The 21,323-nt window shown below is 43.7% G+C and overlaps 4 protein-coding genes across 4 annotated transcripts; 1 reads left to right on the forward strand and 3 right to left on the reverse strand.

The window, feature by feature from the left end:
* Positions 1-1,648: 1,648 nt before the first annotated feature.
* On the reverse strand, positions 1,649-3,670 carry LOC136452826 (glycylpeptide N-tetradecanoyltransferase 1-like). Its single transcript, XM_066453417.1, has 2 exons — positions 2,179-3,670; positions 1,649-2,100 (listed from the first exon to the last, which is right to left on the reverse strand). Exon 1 carries the CDS (start codon positions 3,521-3,523, stop codon positions 2,222-2,224), a length of 1,302 nt encoding a protein of 433 aa, XP_066309514.1. The 5' UTR covers positions 3,524-3,670; the 3' UTR covers positions 1,649-2,100; positions 2,179-2,221.
* A 241-nt stretch (positions 3,671-3,911) lies between these two features.
* Positions 3,912-5,836, forward strand: LOC136452825 (protein ALP1-like). Its single transcript, XM_066453416.1, has 3 exons — positions 3,912-4,329; positions 4,413-4,654; positions 4,738-5,836. Exons 1-3 carry the CDS (start codon positions 4,273-4,275, stop codon positions 5,795-5,797), a joined length of 1,359 nt encoding a protein of 452 aa, XP_066309513.1. The 5' UTR covers positions 3,912-4,272; the 3' UTR covers positions 5,798-5,836.
* Positions 5,837-6,027: 191 nt separating this feature from the next.
* LOC136450361 (glutathione S-transferase T3-like) lies at positions 6,028-8,009 on the reverse strand. The gene is made up of 3 exons (XM_066450763.1): positions 7,645-8,009; positions 6,751-7,237; positions 6,028-6,661 (listed from the first exon to the last, which is right to left on the reverse strand). The coding sequence occupies exons 2-3, from the start codon at positions 7,225-7,227 to the stop codon at positions 6,110-6,112; spliced, it is 1,029 nt and encodes a 342-aa protein (XP_066306860.1). The 5' UTR covers positions 7,228-7,237; positions 7,645-8,009; the 3' UTR covers positions 6,028-6,109.
* A 402-nt stretch (positions 8,010-8,411) lies between these two features.
* LOC136450362 (single myb histone 4) lies at positions 8,412-19,932 on the reverse strand. The gene is made up of 6 exons (XM_066450764.1): positions 19,672-19,932; positions 16,091-16,287; positions 12,791-12,875; positions 12,078-12,161; positions 8,832-9,129; positions 8,412-8,741 (listed from the first exon to the last, which is right to left on the reverse strand). Exons 1-6 carry the CDS (start codon positions 19,819-19,821, stop codon positions 8,689-8,691), a joined length of 867 nt encoding a protein of 288 aa, XP_066306861.1. The 5' UTR covers positions 19,822-19,932; the 3' UTR covers positions 8,412-8,688.
* Between the last annotated feature and the right edge of the window lie 1,391 nt (positions 19,933-21,323).

Genomic DNA, 21,323 nt, shown 5'->3' on the forward strand with positions numbered 1-21,323 from the left:
TCTATGACATCAAATAGGTATACTATGAAAATATAATTAACGAAGAATCTAATGATACTTAGTTGGCATCATAAATATGATTATCTTATTATATAAATTTAGTCAAACTTGATATGCTTTGACTCTCCAAAATTCTTGGAATGACTTATAATTTGGGATGAAGGGGATAGTTGTTAGTCTTGTAAATCCAAATCTAAACAAGGCCTAACAACTACTCCATAACTAATGGACTAATAATTATTCTACTTACTCCCACCGCCCCAAAATAAATCAATTCATAGAAACCGTACCATTCAAACTTTTTTAAGTTTGACTAACTTTATATAAAATAGTAACATCTATAAAAAAATATATTCTATTGTACATCTAATGATATTAGTTTGATATCATAAATCTTGATGTTTTTTTCTATAAATTCGATCAAAGTTTAAAAATATTGACTTAAGATAGGAATATATTTATTTAGGGACAGAGGGAGTATTTGGATCCTTATGAACTAAAATTAGTCTACCTATTTGGATTCTTATGTACTAGAAATTACTCGACTAATTCTTAGTCCTATACATCCAAACAAGACCTATGCATCCAAACAAGGCCTAAGACTCTTTGCATTGACGAAGAGTGACTCAAGAGATGCAGAGGGACTATATAACAAAAACCATCTACGTGGTTAGACAGTCAGGTGCATGGCATTGTTTCCCAAGAATATAACCCCAAATTGGCAATTTGCCAATCTCAAAACCATATAAAATAACGACTGTCTTGCGCTCTGCTCAGCTGGGCTGGGCAAACAATAACGAACATGCTGCAGGATTTGTTCAGTATCATATGATATTGTAGCATACAAATTGCCAGATTGGATAATGACTAGATGAACATCAGGGTTTGCTGCATTGCGTGCCTGCTTTCAGATTCCTTACATATGCAGATATCGATTCACATTTATATTTATCAGGCCAGCAGCCTAGCTTGGAACTGAAGTGCATCAAAGGGCAAGCACAAATCACACCCAAGAAGTATGCTGGAAATAAAGTTCTATGCTTGGTCTACAACTATTTTGCATAATTATCGCCAGTAGCAACAAAATGGAACTACAATTGCATACAAGAGCACACTTAAAGGTTCAAACGACTGTTGCATGCAAATTTTTAGGAAGTACAGTGAGTTATTTAGTATGCCACCAGTTAAGCTATTTGTAAAGCCCGTTCGGCTTACCTTATAATCCGCACTATTCAGCTTATTTTTTCAGCCGAAACAGTGTTTTTGTCTCACAACAATTCAGGCAGAACTGTGTTTTTCAGTCAATTCAGCCAAATTTCAGCAAGCCGAACGGGGCCCAAATGACCTAAATGATTCATGTTCACCACAAGTCAATGATGCATATTCCAAACAGAGAGCTAGAATCCTAGAACATCAATTTATATAAAGGGAGGATATAGCAGACTGAGGTGGTGAAGTGCCTCGGTGCTGCAAGTATAAAGTAGAAACATGTCATAACATGGAAAAGGACGAATGGATTGTCACACCCACAAGGCCATAATCGGTCTATTTCAGGTAATGCGCAAGCAATATGGCATCAAGTAGGAGTTATCACTTTGTAAAGCATGTTATAACCTAGAAAAGGACAAATGAGTTGAGTCATCCCGGAAAGCCACAATCGGTACATTTCTGGTTATCTTGGAATGTGAACAAAGCAAATTACTGAATGACAACAAAAACTAATAGAACCTGCTCATAATAAAAAGAAACCATCAAAATTTGGGTAGTGCTGACGGAGCTGTGGCAAATGTTCTAGCATCAAGACATCCATACGGCCATACATGTGCAAACATAACACAGCAGCACACGAACAACTTCGATAACACAAGTTCTATCAAAATTTCTCGGTAAAATCAGTGCCAGCATACATGTTTGTGGACCACGCACACAAAATGTCACTAATGGGAATAAAAACCTTAAATTAAGGAAAGGATTTCTAATTCCAGTCTCCTTGTTTGCAAATCATCTTGGGCTCACATCAATGGCCATGGTAATCATATCAAGGAGAACCACTACCACAACAGACAAAATGAGGAAACCACTGGGATTGCACAGTGAGACCTACAGCATTAAGGGAACCAAATCATCACCTATAGCAATAATAAAATTCAAATACTAAACCAGCGGCACAATGATTACCTGCTGCAGAAGGGAAGGTGTAAACTCAAGACTGCCCTGATCTCTATAGCAGCACAAGACCAAGCTCAGAGGGCTTGATGCCATTGCGAATACGGTAGTTGTAGAGGTAATAGTGGAGCTGCCCATCTCCAGGACCAAACTTGAGTTCCTTGAGGAATGACTCATTCTCCATGACATCGAGAGCATTGAACACATCATAATTCTTCTGCTTGGCAACAATCAGAGCATCATTCATCAGCTGCTGCAACGGAGTTTTGGTGGAAACATTGTAATACGAGTATGCTGCTTTCAGCGTCGCATAGTTAGCATTGTTCAGCACTGATGAGGGCAGCGTGTAAAAGCTGCAGAAATCCGTGACCTCATGCGTCTCAGGGCTCTCCACAAGGTAGCTGTCCACCACATCCTCTTGGGGCAGCAGCCAGTGCTCCACATCTACCTCATCAAAATCCGGTGACACCACAAACCTCGCAAGGTAAGCCCTCAGCAGCCGTGTGACCGCAGCAACATCCCGCAGCTCCATTCTGCGGAACCCAGGGGTGAGCGGCGCATCAGGCAGCTTGTATAGCCGGACCGTGCGGCTCATTGTCATGCGCGGACCCAGGCGAGAGAAGCCAACATCGATAAGCTTCTTGGGGTTGAGGGATCGGTGCCAGTAGCGGCAGGTGGTGATGGGGGTTGGGAGGACGACCCCCGCGGTGTATGCAGCCTGCCAGATGTTCTCCTGGTGGACGCGGCGGGTGACCTCCCGGATGAGCACGGGTGCCAGGCGCTTGGATCGGAGCTTCTTGTGGACGCAGAGGAAGTTGATCTCGGCCATGCGGACGACGTCGTCGCGGGCGCGGATGCGGGCCGGGACGCCCGAGATGAAGGCGACGAGCTTCTTGGACTCCTTGGCGCGGACGCCGATGTGCCAGGCCCGGAAGAAGGAGGGCGGCTTGAGCGCCCAGCGGAGGAAGGCCGGGGAGTAGTTGAAGCGGAACATGTTCTCGTCGTCCTCGACGTAGTTGTGGGCGAGCAGCGAGTAGAGGTCGGCGAGGAGCGCGTCGTCGTCGAGGTCACAGGTGAGCCACTCGAAGGCGGCGGGCAGCGGGTAGGGGTCGGCGCGCACCTCGGAGAGTGGCGTGGGCGGCTCGATGGGGCCGTCCGGTAGCGACGTGTCGGCGGCGTCGCGGAACTGGCCGACGGGCTGCGTCTCCCAGAACTTGTGGCGGCGAGAGGCGGGGTTGGAGTTGAGGGTCATGTGCTCCTGCACGCGCCGCGCCAACGCCTCGATGGAGATGTCCTCCTCGACAGCCCGGCCGGTGCCACTGGCGCTGGCGGCGTCGTTGCTGTTGGGGGCGGCCATGGCGATCTGGGCCCGGATCGGCGGTAGAGTTTGGGGGATTTGGGGAGAGAATAGACGACGACGCGGGGGAGGGGAACGCGAGGGGGCAGCGGGCAGATCTCTCTCCTCGTAAGCGTAGCAATTAGCAAAGCCCCCCACTTGCAGGAAAGATGCGTTACTATTTTAGTTATTTTTCCCTAGTAATATACGCATTCAGCTTTCCTAGGGCCAAAGAAACACTTCGTTCCTGGTAAAAACAACATTTCGTTCCTTAAGAGCATCTCCAATCGTTATGCATTTGGAGCTATGCATTTTGGGCAATTGGAGCACCCCCAAATGAAAATGGCAAGGCTATATTCGGGTGTTCTATGCAAAATGCATAGTCCAACATGTGTTTTTTTTCCGGAAATATCTTTTTCTCGGCAATCATTCCCGCGCCGCAAATTTTTTCCGCGCCAAACAACGCCCCATTCCCGCGCCAAACATCGTCGAAGGAGGTCGTGTCGCCGCCGTCGCGTTGAACCAGGTCGCGATGAGGTGATTCCATTCAGGTCGCGTTGAACCAGCTCGTGTCGCCGCCGTCGCGTACGAAGTGCGATCAACACCATCGCCGTACGTCACTTCCAGGTCACAGCTGCTTGTATTGTGCCAGTTCGTCACTTCGCCGTACGTCACACCATCGCCGTACGTCCCTTCCCCTTCACCATCAGCTCGCGATCGCCGCCAGTTCGTCGTCAAGGCAAGGTACTGGCGAATTTCTTGAAGCCAACATGGGATCCAGGGTACCGGAGAATGGACCAAGCCGTATTGCACAGCGCATCGCCAAGGTTTGCACTTCGTAGCCGAATATCTTGATCCAATTCATGTGTTGTTTGTTCCATGTTCTTATTAGCTGCGCAATTATTATCAGTTGAAGGCTTCCAGATCACGTCGCCGAAACCAATTGCTTGACGATTCTTCGGACGACGAGGCGTACGACATGGTCACAGCTGCTTGTATTGTGCGCTCATTTTTTCCAGAGAAACGAAGCCATGGTGGTTCGGTCCCTGGCCACGCTATGATTTTTCGCGATAGAGAAGGAGGCCACCGGAGGATGTATCAAGATTACTTGGCGCCGAATCCGACGTACGGTCATGATTTATTCCGTCGGAGGTTGATGTTTTGGACATTACACTAATTCATAGTATTTCTTTTGTTATGTCAATGTGCTGACCTTTTTGTTTTGTATTCTTCAGATTCAGAATGAGCAAGACACTTTTCCGTCGCATCATGGATGCAGTTGAAGCACATGATAATTACTTTGTGCAGAAAAGAGATGCCTGTGGTGTGCTCGGTCTGAGTTGCTTCCAGAAAGTGACTGCCGCTCTTCGTATGCTCACATATGGAGTCTCTGCTGATTCTACAGATGAGTATATCCGTATTGGTGAGAGCACTGCCCTTGAGAGCCTGCGTAAGTTTGTTGCTACAATTGTTGAAATATTTGAAGCTGAATACTTGAGACACCCCACTGAGGCTGACGTAGCACGCTTGCTGGCAGTCAATGAGAAAAGAGGTTTCCCAGGCATGTTAGGGTCGATCGATTGTATGCATTGGGAATGGAAGAATTGTCCAATGCAATCACAGGGGCAGTACAAGGGTCATGCGAACAGGCCAACTATCATTTTAGAAGCTGTTGCATCTCATGACCTTTGGTGTTGGCATGCATTTTATGGGATGCCTGGTTCTCATAATGATATCAACGTTCTTCACCGGTCTCCACTGTTTGACAACCTGACTGAAGGAAAAGCTCCGGAGGTGAACTATACCATTAATGGCCATGAGTACAAGATGGGGTATTTCCTCGCCGATGGTATTTACCCCCACTGGGCGACTTTAGTGAAGACCATCTCCAATCCTATGGGGAACAAGGCCAAATATTTTGCAAGAGCACAAGAAGCTGTGAGGAAGGATGTCGAAAGATTTTTTGGTGTATTTCAGTCTAGGTTTGCCATTATAGCACATCCAGGTCGCATTTGGGACAGAGAGACACTAGCTTTGATCGTGAGGGCTTGTGTTATCGTGCACAATATGATTGTTGAAGATGAAAGAGTTCTGGACCCTGATGAGCGGTTCCCGGATGCCCCAAATGATAATGTGCAACCTTCCCATGGGACGCCCACTCGCACACTGGCTGAATTTATTGAAGCCAGTAAAAAGATTAGAGACAAGCCAACACATTTTCAGTTGAAAGAAGACCTCATCGAGCACCTTTGGAATCGTCATCCTGATTTATACCCCATGGAACCGGCATCATGATTTGTAATCACCATAATATTATTTGCCATAGTGTTTTAATTCAAGTGTAATAAACATTTTTATTAGTGTTTTCAGTGAAGTGTAACGAACATATTTCATGATGAATTATTAGTATGAATTCTTGCTGTGGAGTGTACTAGTTTGCGCCAAATCTCACATCATCAATGATGAGCAGCAGTACCAAATAATTAGTATGAATTCTTGCTATGGAGTGTACTAGTTTGCGCCAAATCTCACATCATCAATGATGAGCAGCAGTACCAAATAATTTATAACTGCACAAGCATCTCGACAGCAGGCACTACGCTAAATCTAATTTTCCGCGTGTCGCGCAAGGATCTTCTTCCTCATAATCTGAATCCACTGCAACTGTTGGTCGTCGAGGGAGCTCGTGTCCGCAAGCATTATGTCTTTCTCCTCCTTCATTAGGGTTGCTTCAGCAAGTTTCTTCTCCGCCTCAATTGAATCCTTGTCTACCTGTGCTGTAGCCTCTCTCGCCTTTTCTCTTTCCTTGTCCCGTGCCTCCTTCTTCTCCATCATCTTGTTCAACGCTACAATACTAGCGTCGTTGCCTCCCCACTTAGCTTTTTTTGCCTCCTTCTGACCCGGTGGCCTCTTACGTTCTGCGGAACCTGCGTCTGGAACCTCTAGTCCTTCAGCATTGTTCTTTTCGTCCCCTGTGCTCGGCGTGGAGTCCTTGGAACTCTTCTGTTTTCTCTTAGGGGCTTGTTTCTGCTTCGTACCTTGTTCAAGCCTCCATGACTTCCACTTGTCTTCATCCTTGAGCTTGTACCAGCAATGCATAAAAGCAAACGACTTATGCTCATCGTCGTCTGCCGTGTAGGTCTCCAAAGCATCATTAATCTGCACAATTGAAAATAAGAAAAATGTTTGAATGTGTGAACTTAACCAAATATTTAACAAGTACAAAATAACCAACTCTGAAAGCGTACCATGTCTTGGATAGTCTTTCCACTAGCATTCCTACGAAGAATCTTGTCATAGGCTGAACAGAACTTGTTCACTTCCTTCTGAATAGTCCCCCACCTATGCATAATTGAATTTTCTGTCCTAGCAGCTTCAGTTTTTTTATGTTCATCAAAGTATGCACGAACTCGACCCCAGAATGTTGCTTGCCTTTGATTTGCCCCATGAATAGGATCCTTGCTTACCTTACACCAAGCTACGCATATTATTTTGTCTTCCTCTTGATCAAATTTTTTAGACCTATGTGACAGATTTTTCCGAGCACTACGGGTAGCACCTACTTCGGTTGGATCCACTAGGGAAACATCTTCTTGAGATTCATGAGGCATAGCATTACTACTTGCCTGGCTTTGTGGAGTTAGTGTAAAGGGCAATTCGTTTAAGCCAGGAATATGTTCAGAATCAGCTGCGAGTATGCCTGTATAGAGTTCAAGGTCATCCATTTGAACGAATCTACAAAATAGGATAAAATAAATGGAGTCGTCAAGACATATCAGACAATGAATATACTACATAAATCTTTTTTGGCTAAGCTACTGGAATCAATCAAAGTTCAGTTGGCTAATAGTGAAACTACATGAGTTTCTGAACACAGATTGAACAGAACAAGAGCCCGAGCTATGCCTATGTTGTGCAGTGCTGTGCCTTTTTTTGTTTCTGAACGCCAAATCATCGTATATTGATCAGTTGCCCTAGGAACATGGCTGCCATGATCCAACCCCCAAGCCGCCAAGAGCAGTACCCAACAACTGCAATACCCAATCTCATGATCCAATCCCCAAGCCGCGCCAACAGCATCCCAACCCCCAAGCCGCCAACAGGAAAACCCTAGATATTGCGTTGAGATGAAGTAGGCGTACCTGACCGGCTGCTTCGTCCTATCGAAGAACCTGGCGAAGGAGGACGCGATCGTATCGAGCGCGCGAACCTGGCGAAGGAGTACGCGATCCTTGGCGTCGCGAGCTGCTGTTGAAATCGCGATATCTGGTGGCGGCGCGAAGGGAGCCGCGCGAAGGGAAAGAAAAAAGCCCGCGAGGAGGAACCGAGAAGCCCGGGATGTCTATTTGCATAGCCGGACTACTTTGGCATATATGCCAAGTTTCCCCCTCCAAATGCATAGCTATGTAAAATGCAAAGTCCAAATGCATAACGATTGGAGGGGTTTTTTTTGGAGTTTTATGCATTTTGGTAAATGCCAAGCCCAAATGCATAATGATTGGAGATGCTCTAAGATTGATGATCGATCGATTGATAAAAACATGAGATAAGCAGAGCAAACATAATATTTTCAATTTAGCACCATCACATCAGAACTTGATTCAGATCCATTTATAGCCATGGGCAATGGACCAGTCAAACACTGTAACTAAAGTTGAGATCAATGTACCAAAAGAGAGATGCAGAGAAGACTGTTATGGCCGAATCTGTTTTTGGAGCTTTCTTTTGGCAAAGGCCATCGACAATGTCGCACTAGTAAAAAGAAGAGTACCCTAAAAAGAACAATACTCGCACTCGTGATGAACAAGGGTCGAACAGAACACAACATTCTCGAAATGAAAGATACAAGTGCCGCACAGATTATATTATCTTATACCAGGAACACTGTACCTTCATATCCTACTTCATCTGTTTAAAACATTTCTTCCTTCTCTATTCTCTCATCATGTAATTAAAAAACATTACTGCCATCAGGATTCACGATCGCAGCTTGCAGTGACAGGCTGGGAAAGATGGGGTTACATATTACAGAAGTTTGAAGACAGGCGGTGTGCTGATGTTATTTAGTTAACCCTAGGACATATCCCAAGTACAGCACAAACTGTTAAATTATACAACACAGGAGCAATACGGGCCACCGGATTCCAGAACCTATCCATGTACAGGACGAGAGTCTCCAATAGATTTCAAAAATCCCTTTGTGCCACTGGAACCAATGTGGTTATCTCTCCCCTTGAACCTGAACCATCAGCACGAAGTTAGACGATACAAGAAAAACAATAGGAGAGTGAAAGGTGATATATGGTGGATAATGAAGAAGATGAAGTACATCGGTCATAGATCTCTACTGCAATTGTGAGGAGAGACTCGGTATCCTCAGCCATCTTGAGGATCCTTTCTGCCTCCATCATCTGATCATGTGCATCATGTGCTTTTGCCTCCGCGTCAGCCACCTTGACAGCGGCTGCCATCGCTGCCTCTAGTGCAGGGCTGGAGGCAGTAAACAATCCTATGGTCTTTGACACCTTCGATGGCTTCGATGGATCCTTCTGTTTTGGAGCTGAAGCTTTTATTGGAGCTGGAGTCCTTGTTGCAAAGGAATCTGGGAGCCTATAAGACTTATCTATCTGTATTTAGATAAAAGGATGTAATTAGATTGGTACTAGTTGTATCTACAGCTCAAACATTTCTGGCTTGAAATTTAATATTCTGCAAGGTGAAGCGTGCCCACTTAGTCCCCGAGCCTAACAGTAGGTGACGTGGTCACGTGGTGCTAGGGTCAGAAACAACAGTAACCAGAAAAAAAGTCCCCAGTATGGTGAGAAACCGAATCATAATGATGGCGTAGTCCCCGAGCCACAAGTGAAAATCTCGGATAAATCAAGAAGTGTCGATTACTCAAATCGTGGAGAAAAAACTGGACTAATAACTGTACAGTAGAGGGTTGTTGATATGGTTCCCCCTAGCTCCCCCCTGGAGGGGTTGTCTATCATCACGATGTTGGTTGGCGAAACGGCTTCTGCTGGGACGGCGATTGAATCTTGACGTGGCGGATCAGCGATTCGAGCTTGTCGGGTAGGAAGGTCCCTAATCCTAGCGGATCTCGTTAACCTGTCAGTACGCAGCTTTAAGCATTGCGGCGACCTTGACGACTTCTGGCGGCCACGGCCAAGTTGGCACTTGGGGTCTTGTAGACATCATGGCCGTCGACACGGACGAATTCGTCGTCGAGGTTGCGGCGGAGTAGGCGTGGCCTCCCTTGCGAGTCGTGTTGTTCTTCGTTGCGAACAACCTCGGCTAACACAATGGCGGCCTCCTTCGCTCGGCGCTACGCACGGTTGGCGTTTCTTTTGACGCGAGTTGTGTGGTCATCATCGTTTTCTCCATCCCGTGGAGGGCTGTCGATGCTGACATTAAAAATCCCGCCTCCTCGGAAGGGTGGAAAAGGAGTTTGGACGGCAGCGGTTTCGGCGACAATCCTCCGTAGAGCCCTAGGACTCAGAGTCTGGATTTTCCTCCAGGATGGTGTGGAGGGATTCTTCGGGACGTTGACCGATCTGCAGCATATTGACAGTCGGCGAGAGCTGGTCGGCGATCGAGTCGGCGAGAGGGTAGATGTCTCCAATCTGGTCGGCGAATTTGTCCCTTAGGGCATCCTAATGGATGGTGGCCGTATCCCCTGGAGTTTCCCGTTTGGCTTCCGATAGATCGGAACCGAAAGGTGGTCGGCGCTGAACTAGAGTGGTCAGAGCCGATTCCGCGAGGGAGAGGCAGTCAACGAGCTTCTGGCCGACCTGATCGATGGATGCGATCAGATCGTCGTTGCCGACCTGCTTCCTCGAGTAGCGGGGCAGCAGGAGGTGAGTTGTTGGTGAAGACGACCGCAGAGGCGGTTCTGAGATCGGATCTATCGTTGCAGGTGTTGATGTGGTTGGCGTAAAATTGATCTGCACCGGCTTGATGATCTCTCCGTCTCCATCAGCATTGATGACCCAGGAGATCGATCCGACCGTAAAGATCTGGCTGGGCTTTGGAGAGGACGAAGAGCGTGAAAAATGTACCATCTTGTTCGTTATGGAAACAGCACGCACACCCCTACCTGGCGCGCCAACTGTCAACAGAATAACGTCGGTAGTCCTCTGAGGGGTATCCCACGAAGGTAGATTGATCGGCAAAGGCGTGCGTAATCAAGAACAATAAGGCAATAGAGATACAAGAGTTAGACAGGTTCAGGTCGTCTGCACAACGTAATACCCTACTCCTGTGGTCTGTTGGTTTATATTGGCTATCATATGATATTGCGTGCGTTTTGAGGGGGTCCCCTACCCGTCTTATATAGCCGGGGGGTTAGATCTAGGAGATAATCGGTAAGTAATAACATATTACAAGAATCACGGGATCGAGCATATCCTAACAGATCTCGTAACATCTTCAGGATATCGCCCTTGATGTCTTGCGGTACATGCCGAGCAGTACCGTGCACCGTAAGTCTTCGTCTTGTGGGCTGGACCACCCCTGGCGGTGCAGCCCATGTAGTCTACCGTGAGTATCCGAGGTCGTACCCCCCACAGCCAAGGTCAGCAAAACCCAGTGGATATATATAATTATAAAAGCAAGTTCGTTGATATGACCACAAGCTATGAAAATAAACAGACTGATTAATTGCATGACGAAACAGAAACCTGGCATGTGACTATAGTTGTTGGGAAGGTTAAAACAATGAGCTTTCTCATATTGTCACATGCAAATGACTAATCTACATATAACATATGCAACTACAGCACTCTCTTAAAAGAAACATCAAGCAAAGGCTCCACAAGCATGAAACTAATCCTAAACTGCCGATATATTCTGTTTAATGATACCAGCCTGCATACATGATAGTGACATTCAAACCCTCTTCTGTTACCATTCGTATGCTGTGTGAGGCTATGAGATAAAATTGATAGTGACATTGCAAGGCACATACCATCCACTATGGATTCCAGAATATTTCATGTGCTCCATAGAAATATACTTTGAATCCAAATTCCAAAGTAAATATATATTAAAAATAAGTTCCTAAGTATTCAATCTTAACTGAAACTCTTTTTTGAAGGCAATTTCAAAATACCAAATAATAAATGAACTTAGTTTGATGACAATTCCCAAACAAAATTCATTGTAAATTGAGATCGAGAGTGCCAATTTTCACAAGCACTCTAAATAACCTGAGCTCCTAATTTCACAAATCATGCGCAACTGTTCACTGTCAAATCTTAAAATGCAATTTCTTAAAATCAAAATCTTTACTTCAAAGTTCGGTCAATGAAGTTTCCCTATTCTTCAGTTGTCTTCTCACTAATATCGTCCCTAGCTGACATGCAGTGCAGACCTTGCCAACCAAGCAAGGAGACCAATGGAACACAGAGGGTTCGATTGGATTAGTTCAGAACATGTAGAATTTCAGCCAGATCCATGGGCTAAACTACAGATTGCATATCCAAACGGATTGTAAAGGGGAAAACATATGCCTCGCTGAGATGAAAAGAAAATAGGAAAAAGTAACTGTAGTCTAATTTAAGAGAAGATTCACCTTTACAATTTTGTTTGAGTCTGCAAGTCGCCGTAACTTTGCGGTTAGAAATCTTCTAAAGGTGGGTTGCACCGCGTGCCTTTCCTGCATATGGTACCAATGATAGCATAAGCAACTTATCATCGTTCTAGGAATATATTAAGCAAGATCTAAATACACAAGTGTGGAAAGGAAATAACAGAGTGATAGTCATGCATCATAAGGAAACCCAACCAAATACATCAAACACCCTCACCATATGTACTGTGTAAGTACAGAATCCAAAGTGCAAAACAGATCCTGTAGAAACACACAATTCGAAAAGGCTTCCTTAAGCTCATATAAAGAAAAAAACACATGCATGTCATTTATCGAATGATTCAGCAGAATTGAGCACGCATTTCACAGAACTGAAGATCAAGATGGCCACAAAATTCTTATGAAACATTCATGATTCATGTGCGAAAAAATGTTTGTTTTTCATCATTCAAGTTAGCTATTAAAACCAACAAAATTCTCGAAACAGAAGCTCCAAATGTGAAATAATAGTTTCCCTATGGACAGATCATGCAATAGAATATTCCTGTGAGCTATGATTCTTAATACGTCACAACAGTCAAATGTAAGTATATAGTTAAAAGCAACCAAAACTTGAATGAGCTCCAAAGCTTGACGTTAAATAACTGCAGCAAAACAGTGAAATCAAATGAGAATAATAAGTGCAGATACCCAACCTCTATGAAGTGGAAGATTGCAGCAATATCTGAACCATTCGGCTCATTCAATTCCGAAAGAGCTTCCATGATCATGGCACCATACCTAGCAAACAAATTTGATGTTGTCACCAGATTCCAAAGATTAATGAGGACAATAGCAGCAGCAGCAGCAGCAGCAACAACAAAGCCTTTAAGTCCCAAACAAGTTGGGGTAGGCTAGAGTTGAAACCCAGCAGAAGCAATCAAGGTTCAGGCACGTGAATAGCTATCTTCCAAGCACTCCTATCTAAGGCTAAGTCTTTGAGTATATTCCATCCTTTCAAGTCTCCTTTTATTGCCTCTACCCAAGTCAACTTCGGTCTTCCTCTGTCTCTCTTCACGTTACTATCCTGGCTTAGGATTCCACTACGCACCGGTGCCTCTGGAGGTCTCCGTTGGACACGTCCAAACCATTTCAACCGGTGTTGGACAAGCTTTTCTTCAATTGGTGCTACCCCTAATCTATCACGTATATCATCGTTCCGAACTCGATCCCTTCTTGTATGACCGCAAATCCAACGCAACGTACGTATTTCCGCGACACTTATCTGTTGAACATGTCGTCTTTTCGTAGGCCAACATTCTGCACCATACAACATAGCAGGTCTAATCGCCGTCCTATAAAACTTGCCTTTTAGCTTCTGTGGTACCCTTTTGTCACATAAGACACCAGATGCTTGCCGCCACTTCATCCACCCTGCTTTGATTCTATGGCTAACATCTTCATCAATATCACCGTCTCTCTGTAGCATTGATCCTAAATATCGAAAGGTATCCTTCATAGGCACTGCTTGACCTTCCAAACTAATATCTTCCTCCTCCCGAATAGTAGTGCCGAAGTCACATCTCATATACTCAGTTTTAGTTCTACTGAGTAGAAAACCTTTGGACTTCAAAGTCTCCCGCCATAACTCTAGTTTCTAATTCACTCCTGTTCGGCTTTCATCAACTAGCACTAAATCATCCGCGAAAAGCATACACCAAGGGATGTCCCCTTGTATGTCCCTTGTGACCTCATCCATCACTAAGGCAAACAAATAAGGGCTCAAAGCTGACACTTGATGTAGTCCTATCCTAATCGAAAAGTCATCTGTGTCTCCATCACTTGTTCGAACTCTAGTCACAACATTGTTGTACATATCCTTAATGAGCCCGACGTACTTCGTTGGGACTTTATGTTTGTCCAAAGCCCACCACATAACATTCCTTGGTATTTTATCATAAGCCTTCTCCAAGTCAATAAAAACCATGTGTAGATCCTTCTTCTCCCTATACCGCTCCATAACTTGTCTTATTAAGAAAATGGCTTCCATGGTTGACCTTCCGGGCATGAAACCAAATTGGTTCATAGAGACCCGCGTTATTGCTCTCAAGCGATGCTCGATAACTCTCTCCCATAGCTTCATAGTATGACTCATCAACTTAATTCCCCGGTAATTAGTACAACTTTGAATATCCCCTTTATTCTTGTAGATCGGTACCAATATACTTTTCCTCCACTTATCAGGCATCTTGTTCGATCGAAAAATATGGTTGAACAACTTGGTTAGCCATACTATAGCTATGTCCCCGAGGCATCTCCACACCTCGATTGGGATACCATCCGGCCCCATCGCCTTACCTCCTTTCATCCTTTTCAACGCCTCTCTGACCTCAGATTCTTGGATTCTCCGCACAAAGCACCTATTGGTGTCATCCAACTGAAAGGTTGTGTCCGTATTCTCACCATTGAACAATTTGTCAAAATACTCTTGCCATCGATGTCGGATCTCATCCTCCTTCACCAAGAGATGCTCCCTTGCATCCTTAATGCACTTAACTTGGTTAAAGTCCCTTGTCTTTCTCTCACGAACCCTAGCCATCCTATAAATGTCCTTCTCTCCTTCCTTCGTACTCAAACGTTGGTAAAGATCCTCGTACGCTCTACCCTTTGCCACACTTACAGCTCGCTTTGCAGTCTTCTTTGCCACCTTGTACTTCTCTAAGTTGTCCACACTCTTGTCATGGTACAAGAGTCTATAGCACTCTTTCTTCTCCTTAATAGCCCTTTGGACTTCCTCGTTCCACCACCAAGTATCTTTAGCCTCGCCTCCACTTCCTTTGGTTACTCACTTACTCCACACACCTCTGAGGCCACCTTCTGAATGTTGGTTACCATCTTCTCCCACATGTTGTTTATGTCCTCTTCTTCCTTCCAAGAGCCCTCTTTGATAACCATTTCCCTAAATACCTCTGACATCTCCCCTTTCAGTTTCTACCACTTTGTTCTTTCAATCTTAGCTTGTTTCTCCCTACGGGCACACACCTAAAAACGAAAGTCTGCCACCAAAAGCTTATGTTGAGAAACAACACACTCCCCTGGTATCATCTTGCAACCCAAGCATGCTTGTTTGTCCTTTCTTCTTATGAGGACAAAGTCAATCTAGCTAGAGTGTTGTCCGCTACTGAAGGTCACTAGATGAGATTCTCTCTTTCTAAAGAAAGTGTTGGCTATCATCAGGTCAAAAGCTACCGCGAAGTCCAAAACTTCCTCCCCCTCCTGATTCCTACTACCATACCCAAAACCTCCATGAACTGCCTCGAAACCTGTGCTTGTAGTACCTACATGCCCATTAAGATCTCCTCCTATAAAAAGCTTCTCACTACTGGGTACAACTCTAATCAGGGCATCTAAGTTGGTTCGACTAGCTTCCTTACCCTTCGCACCCGTCGAATCAGATGTGAAGACCCTTGCTCATTTTTCACTACACCTGGGCGCCGATGTAGCGCGCCACTAATGAGGACAATAACTTTAAAATAAATGGAATAGATTCCATGCTAAATCCATCAACTCTCACACCATATGGTCAGTTCGAAGGTTTGAATCTTGAGAATCTTATTTAAGGCATTTCTACACATCAGCTGGCTTATCTACAAATATTCCTGCTAAACCATGTCCACTCTTCAGTTTGCATTTCTGAAGCAGCAAGTGCTTGCTTCAACCCAGATGCTCTTCAATCCAATGGAAGTTGAAGTGATATATCATTCAAAAACTTATATGGTTATATATCCTCTTAAAGACCAGACCAAGAATAAAGGAGGCAACTATCTGGAATCAGATGAATAGAGACATCCTTCATTTACTCAAAAGTATAAGCATAGTGTGGGTGTGGCCGTGCAATCACCCTTGAATCAATGTATTTTTAATCGGAATTTTTGTCTATGTTACGAACAACTATGCATTTAAAATTAGAATTGCTGATTAACTAGACTTCGGTATGAAAATAAAGAGAGACCAACTTTGGTGGAGTTTTCCCATCCTGTGGCTTTTTCTCAGCATCTGCAGGCAGTGTAGCTTCAGTAACTTTATTTGGCGCTGGGAGAAGCAGAGCCTGTGAGCTAGACGATGGGGAAGATGCGGGTCCAGTTATCCTTGGAACCCGTACTTTACTTGATCCCAGTCCACTTGCACTGAAACTTAAATTCCTCCATTTGTCCTGAAAATACCAAATAGAATATCACATATAGAAGACCAAAATGGAAAACCTATAACCATGGTGCAAGCTTCACCGGCACAACTGAATTGACACACCTTTCAGATGTTCATCATATGATAGAGCTACTACAACAAACTGTCTTACTTTTCACACATTTTACATTGGATAGTTTGCATGGAGAACAATTACAATGTTTATCCATTCCAAGTGAAACCACAAGAGGCATGCCATATTTCTTTAACATAACATGCTACATTTAGTATCAAAACAATGGGATATATTCACAAACCAGTGGCCAGTGGGATAGTTATTAATCACTTGAGCAAAACATGCAATGCCTTTGCTCCAGTTATGGACTCAGGGAAAGGCAAAAACAAAGGGTGAGAAAAGTTATATTTCCAAATCCAACCTAGTGTAAAGATGTTGCTACAAGAAAATAAATGCTGGATTTGATGTGTCTCTCTATGTGATCAGGCTGATGAGACAATTCAGCACATCCTCGTCTCCTGTGTGTTCTCCAGACAGGTTTGGACAAATGATCCTCCAACGGCTGGGGCTGCTTCCTATTACTGCTAACCTTCTGTCTCTCATTTCTCCAGTTGGTGGTACAATGCTATAAAAGGAGTTCCCAAGGATTTGAGAAAGGGTTTGAAACTTTCGATTCTTTGATCATTTTGGTTGCCTGGGAAATTTGGAAACAAAGAAATTCTTGTGTGTTTGAAGAGGCCAGACCAAATGTTCAGGTAGTACAGCAAACGGTGGCAGATGAGTGTGGCCTTTGGTGCTCGGTTGGAGCCTTGGCTCTTAGCGAGCTCCTCACTAGGTTGTTCATCCCAGTATCCCTGACCTGAGTAGGTGATTATGTTGTTATCGTGTTTGTTAAGAAATAAATGGCGTGAATGTAGTGTGGGTCAGGGAGAGGTCTCTGATCTCTCCTTGTACCTTTTTGTTCTTCTTATAAATGACATGAAATGCAGCTCTGCTCCATCGTTCAAGGAAAAAAGAAAAGAAAAATTTGTAGCGCCACTAATAATGATGTTTCAGGGAGAATAACAAGACCAGCAATATATGGCATTCTTCAGCCCAAGAATGCTACCAGTTCTGGATCTGGAGAATAACTATAACTCAGCAATCAGAATGCCACAAGGGCGAGTTACCTTAGACCATGTAATCTGCACATGGTAAAATTGACACGGCGATCGATGAACAACATTTTTAACCAAGGAACATGAAAGATAGACAGCTACCATTGAATGTAGCACTCAAATTTATTCTCTACTGCAGTTTGACTTATCCCATGTACATTGCCACCATACAAACATATGATTCAGTGAAAAGAATTGAACCGTTCTGGCGAAACTACCTAGAAAATAGCTTCGGAGGAACTATAACTCTGTATTAACAGCATACTAATTTTCAGACACAAAAACAATACATTTCTCCATCTTAAGAGAGAGATGAAGTTTTAGATAAATTCTAGTTGCAAAAATTGATGATGTTTCAGGCATCCAGGTGAAACTTCATGTAGAAGGCTAACAGGAAGGCTATTGTTACTAGATTTCTTCTTGGGAAGACGACGCAATGGGAGCAAGAGCCAAGAGATGTGAATTCTATACTGAAGAAATCAAGAGAAGGATACCATTCATACGTTTTGCAGCTGCACAGTCACTAAACACGTGTGGAGTGCACTGATTCTGTTCCTCAAACATGTGTACACCTAAGGAACATGGGGCAGGTAGCTCTTCCATTTATTCCAGGAGACAAATAAATTCATATAGGTTGTCTCACAACAGTTTCATGGTCTATATGAACACATGTAATAAACTAACAATTCACATCTTGAAGGCAAGGTGTTGCAACACTTATTTGATGTTTTTGCTAAAATGGATGTACTCTTGCACTACTCGGCAATACCGCACGAGGACAGGAGGGTCAAGGTGAAGAGATGTGTGATAGTAATTGGCCAATTGCCAATACCTATACAAGCAGGGGACACACAAGCAATTGGTCAGGATAGATTGATGTGTTTCTTATGTTTCTCAATATATGTTGCAACACCAATAGTTTAATGGAGGTAGAGGATAATGTGAAGGCCATTCACTCCCTCTGATTCCAAACTTAGATTGTTTAGGATTGCGATACTGTCTCCGATATAACATTTTAACTTGCACTTTTTTTTGTAAAAGTATACTACTTTAAAATTTAAATAGAAACGGATAAATATTATCAAAGTACTTTTCCATGTTGAATCTAGTAACATCAACCATGTGTTACGAATCTATGCCAATTTTCATATATTGATAGGCCAAGTCAAAGATTTGATCCGCTAGAATCATAAAATGACTTATATTTGGAATCAGAGGGGGTAGTAGAGAAAGAATGTATTTGCAGATTTCAATTAAAATATCATGGCCCTTAATTGCTAAGGTTGAAAACTCTAAGCAACTACCTAAGGGCAATATCTTCCCAACCACGAATCCCTGTACAATGTGGTACCATTACCAGGATATCCATCAAACTTATCACTGAATCCTATCCCAACAGCAATAACTGCTGAGCATGCTGAGTCACTGACTAGAATGCATCTCCGCTGACATGCCTGCATTTGTCATCAAACAAAAAGAATGTGATCTAAGAAATCACCTACTCATGAATCATCATCACATGATCAGGAACTCAAACCAATCAAAACAATGTTAAGAAACAAGAGAATGAATCCCATCCGTTAAAGTAAATTCATAATAAGCAATGGCACGAGGGCAACATCCATGGGCAAGAGGACATCACTAGTAATCTGTCTGTGATTTGCTTCTTTCAGAAAATCTGTTTCAACATGTGATCAGCAACATTATTGAATTCAACTATAAGATTATCAATTGTTCACAAGTATGAAAACAGCTTAAATTTACACCATACAGCCCAGATCATAAAACATTCACACTGCCATATGTGATTCCACACTGCGTGTCCATGACCACCAGAGCATCATTGTCCTTGAGCAAAATATCACATCACAGCATCCCTCGGCAGCAGAACACGACCATTTCAACCTTCGCCTACATTTATCAGTTCCCCAAAACCCAAAATCTCGCCTTCGACGCCCCAAATCTACTACGGTACTACCGACGAAACTGCAGCAGGGGGGCCATCAAGCATCCTAAACCCACCACACAGCCAACAGAGAGGCTGAGAGGGAGAGATGCAGGGGGAAATCACCACACGCTCAGAAGCACACGACGGTACAAAACATCACGAGAAGTGTACGAAACATCACGAGAAGTCGGGACTAATCGAGGAGCTAAAGGATCCGATAGATAAGATATAGGGACGCGCACGGCTAGCTCCGTCGCAGCCAGGTAGATGGGCAGATGCAGGGGAAGATACCTTGAGGTCGATGTTGGAGCGGGAGGAGAGGACCGGACTGAACTCGGGGTCCTTCTGGATGGTCCGCCATTTGCCGGCGCCGTGCTTGCGCACGCCGGCGCGGAGCGCATCCTCCTCTTCCGACGTCCACTTCTGCTTCGGCGCGCCCATAGCTTGTTCTCCTCCTCGCCTCGCCCCTGGTCTCTACTCTCCTGCGTCCAAACTAGCCGACGCAGAAACCCTAATCCACTTCAACAAATAGTTTTCCTATTTTCCGCCCTTGACCTTTTATTTTATTTAGGGCGTAATTGGGACGGAGTCTACAGACCGCGCGGTATGGGAAACGCGGCTGTCCCACCGTGGCACGGGAAACGCGGCCGCAGTTCATTTTTGCGGTGCGCTTGCCGGTTGCAGCGAAAACAATTGGCGCGGTTATGCGCTTGTTTTAGCCGCCACCACAGGAAACGCAGACACAAACACACCCTTAATTTAATGTGTATATATTTTTTTGGAGGGCATCTTTTATATTCAAATGTGTGTCAAGCTTCGGTTCATATTTTTACAAGGATTCTTCTTAAAGCTTACCGTTGTCTTATTGAATTGAACGAAGAAAATAATAATATCTTCTGCTATCTTATTAATACTTGCAGATATGTCCGTGCATTGAAACCGAACTCGACACAAATTGTTCTACCTTATGCTGCGTGAGTCATGAGTCCGGGTCATATACGAGATATAGAGCGCGCGACCCAATACGTATTGGAATTAGACCTTATATTCATCATCTCTAGACACAAGTTGCTTTAACTCGTATGTGTATAGGTGATAAGTCTAGGTCAAATGAAAAAAAAGGTATTCAGTAGATGAAATAAACTCTCCATTGGTAGGGTGGTTAGTGAGAGGTAAATAAAATAAATAAAGTATTCTTTTGGCTCTTTAGTATTATACGTATAGATTTGGTAACAAAAGAAGTATCTACGTTGATTCTTTAAAGTCTAGAAATTACAATATTAGTCAAAGAAAAATCTATACCTATATATAATATTAAAAAGATAAAATTTCTCTCCGCTCGTTTTTGTCTACCTCCTCCTAACTATTTGGATAGTGGAGAGTTTCCTGTCGTATCTCAGTTTGTGACCCTAGACTCATGACTCGCATTCATACGAGTTAGGACCCGCATCTAGCAATGATGAATATGGAGTCCGATTCTGATATATATTGGGTCACGCCCTACGTATCTTATATGTGAACCGGACTCATAACCTACGTCTAAACAAGTTAGAACAACTCATATCTAGTGATGATACAAAGTCTTGTTCCTATACTATTAGTTCCGTTGCAAGGCATGGGTAGGTTTGCTAGTAAATTAAAGTACCATCTACATGCCAATAAATCACTCTGCCATTATCATGAAAATTAACCTAGAAATACCCTTCTATCACTGTGTTAACAATTTCTTTACGTTTCGTCCCGTGATTAAATCTTTTTCTTGGAATAAATGGAGATTAAAGTTAGCAACTGAAATTATATTTTGATATCAAATATAACAAAAAAAACTAACACACAGTTCAATATGAGTTTAAAAAATAAACATAGAGAAAGTTTACATGATAAGACCCTACCTAGAGAAGTTGTAATCTATAGAGCTAGTGCTAAAAACTTTGAACTTCAAG

The sequence above is a fragment of the Miscanthus floridulus genome, chromosome 5 (assembly GCF_019320115.1).
Source record: "Miscanthus floridulus cultivar M001 chromosome 5, ASM1932011v1, whole genome shotgun sequence".
NCBI lineage: Eukaryota > Viridiplantae > Streptophyta > Magnoliopsida > Poales > Poaceae > Miscanthus > Miscanthus floridulus.

What these genes read in the sequence shown, in the direction of transcription:
- LOC136452826 (XM_066453417.1), bottom strand. Translation starts at nt 3,523, where the DNA reads ATGGCCGCCCCCAACAGCAACGACGCCGCCAGCGCCAGTGGCACCGGC.
- LOC136452825 (XM_066453416.1), top strand. Translation starts at nt 4,273, where the DNA reads ATGGGATCCAGGGTACCGGAGAATGGACCAAGCCGTATTGCACAGCGC. An exon ending in TTGCACAGCGCATCGCCAAG is followed by an intron (nt 4,330 to 4,412) that starts GTTTGCACTTCG and finishes AATTATTATCAG; the next exon opens with TTGAAGGCTTCCAGATCACG. An exon ending in CATGATTTATTCCGTCGGAG is followed by an intron (nt 4,655 to 4,737) that starts GTTGATGTTTTG and finishes TGTATTCTTCAG; the next exon opens with ATTCAGAATGAGCAAGACAC.
- LOC136450361 (XM_066450763.1), bottom strand. Translation starts at nt 7,227, where the DNA reads ATGGATGACCTTGAACTCTATACAGGCATACTCGCAGCTGATTCTGAA. An exon ending in GAAAGACTATCCAAGACATG is followed by an intron (nt 6,662 to 6,750) that starts GTACGCTTTCAG and finishes TCAATTGTGCAG; the next exon opens with ATTAATGATGCTTTGGAGAC.
- LOC136450362 (XM_066450764.1), bottom strand. Translation starts at nt 19,821, where the DNA reads ATGGGCGCGCCGAAGCAGAAGTGGACGTCGGAAGAGGAGGATGCGCTC. An exon ending in GCTCCAACATCGACCTCAAG is followed by an intron (nt 16,288 to 19,671) that starts GTATCTTCCCCT and finishes TGGTATTTTCAG; the next exon opens with GACAAATGGAGGAATTTAAG. An exon ending in AGTAGAGATCTATGACCGAT is followed by an intron (nt 8,742 to 8,831) that starts GTACTTCATCTT and finishes CTGATGGTTCAG; the next exon opens with GTTCAAGGGGAGAGATAACC.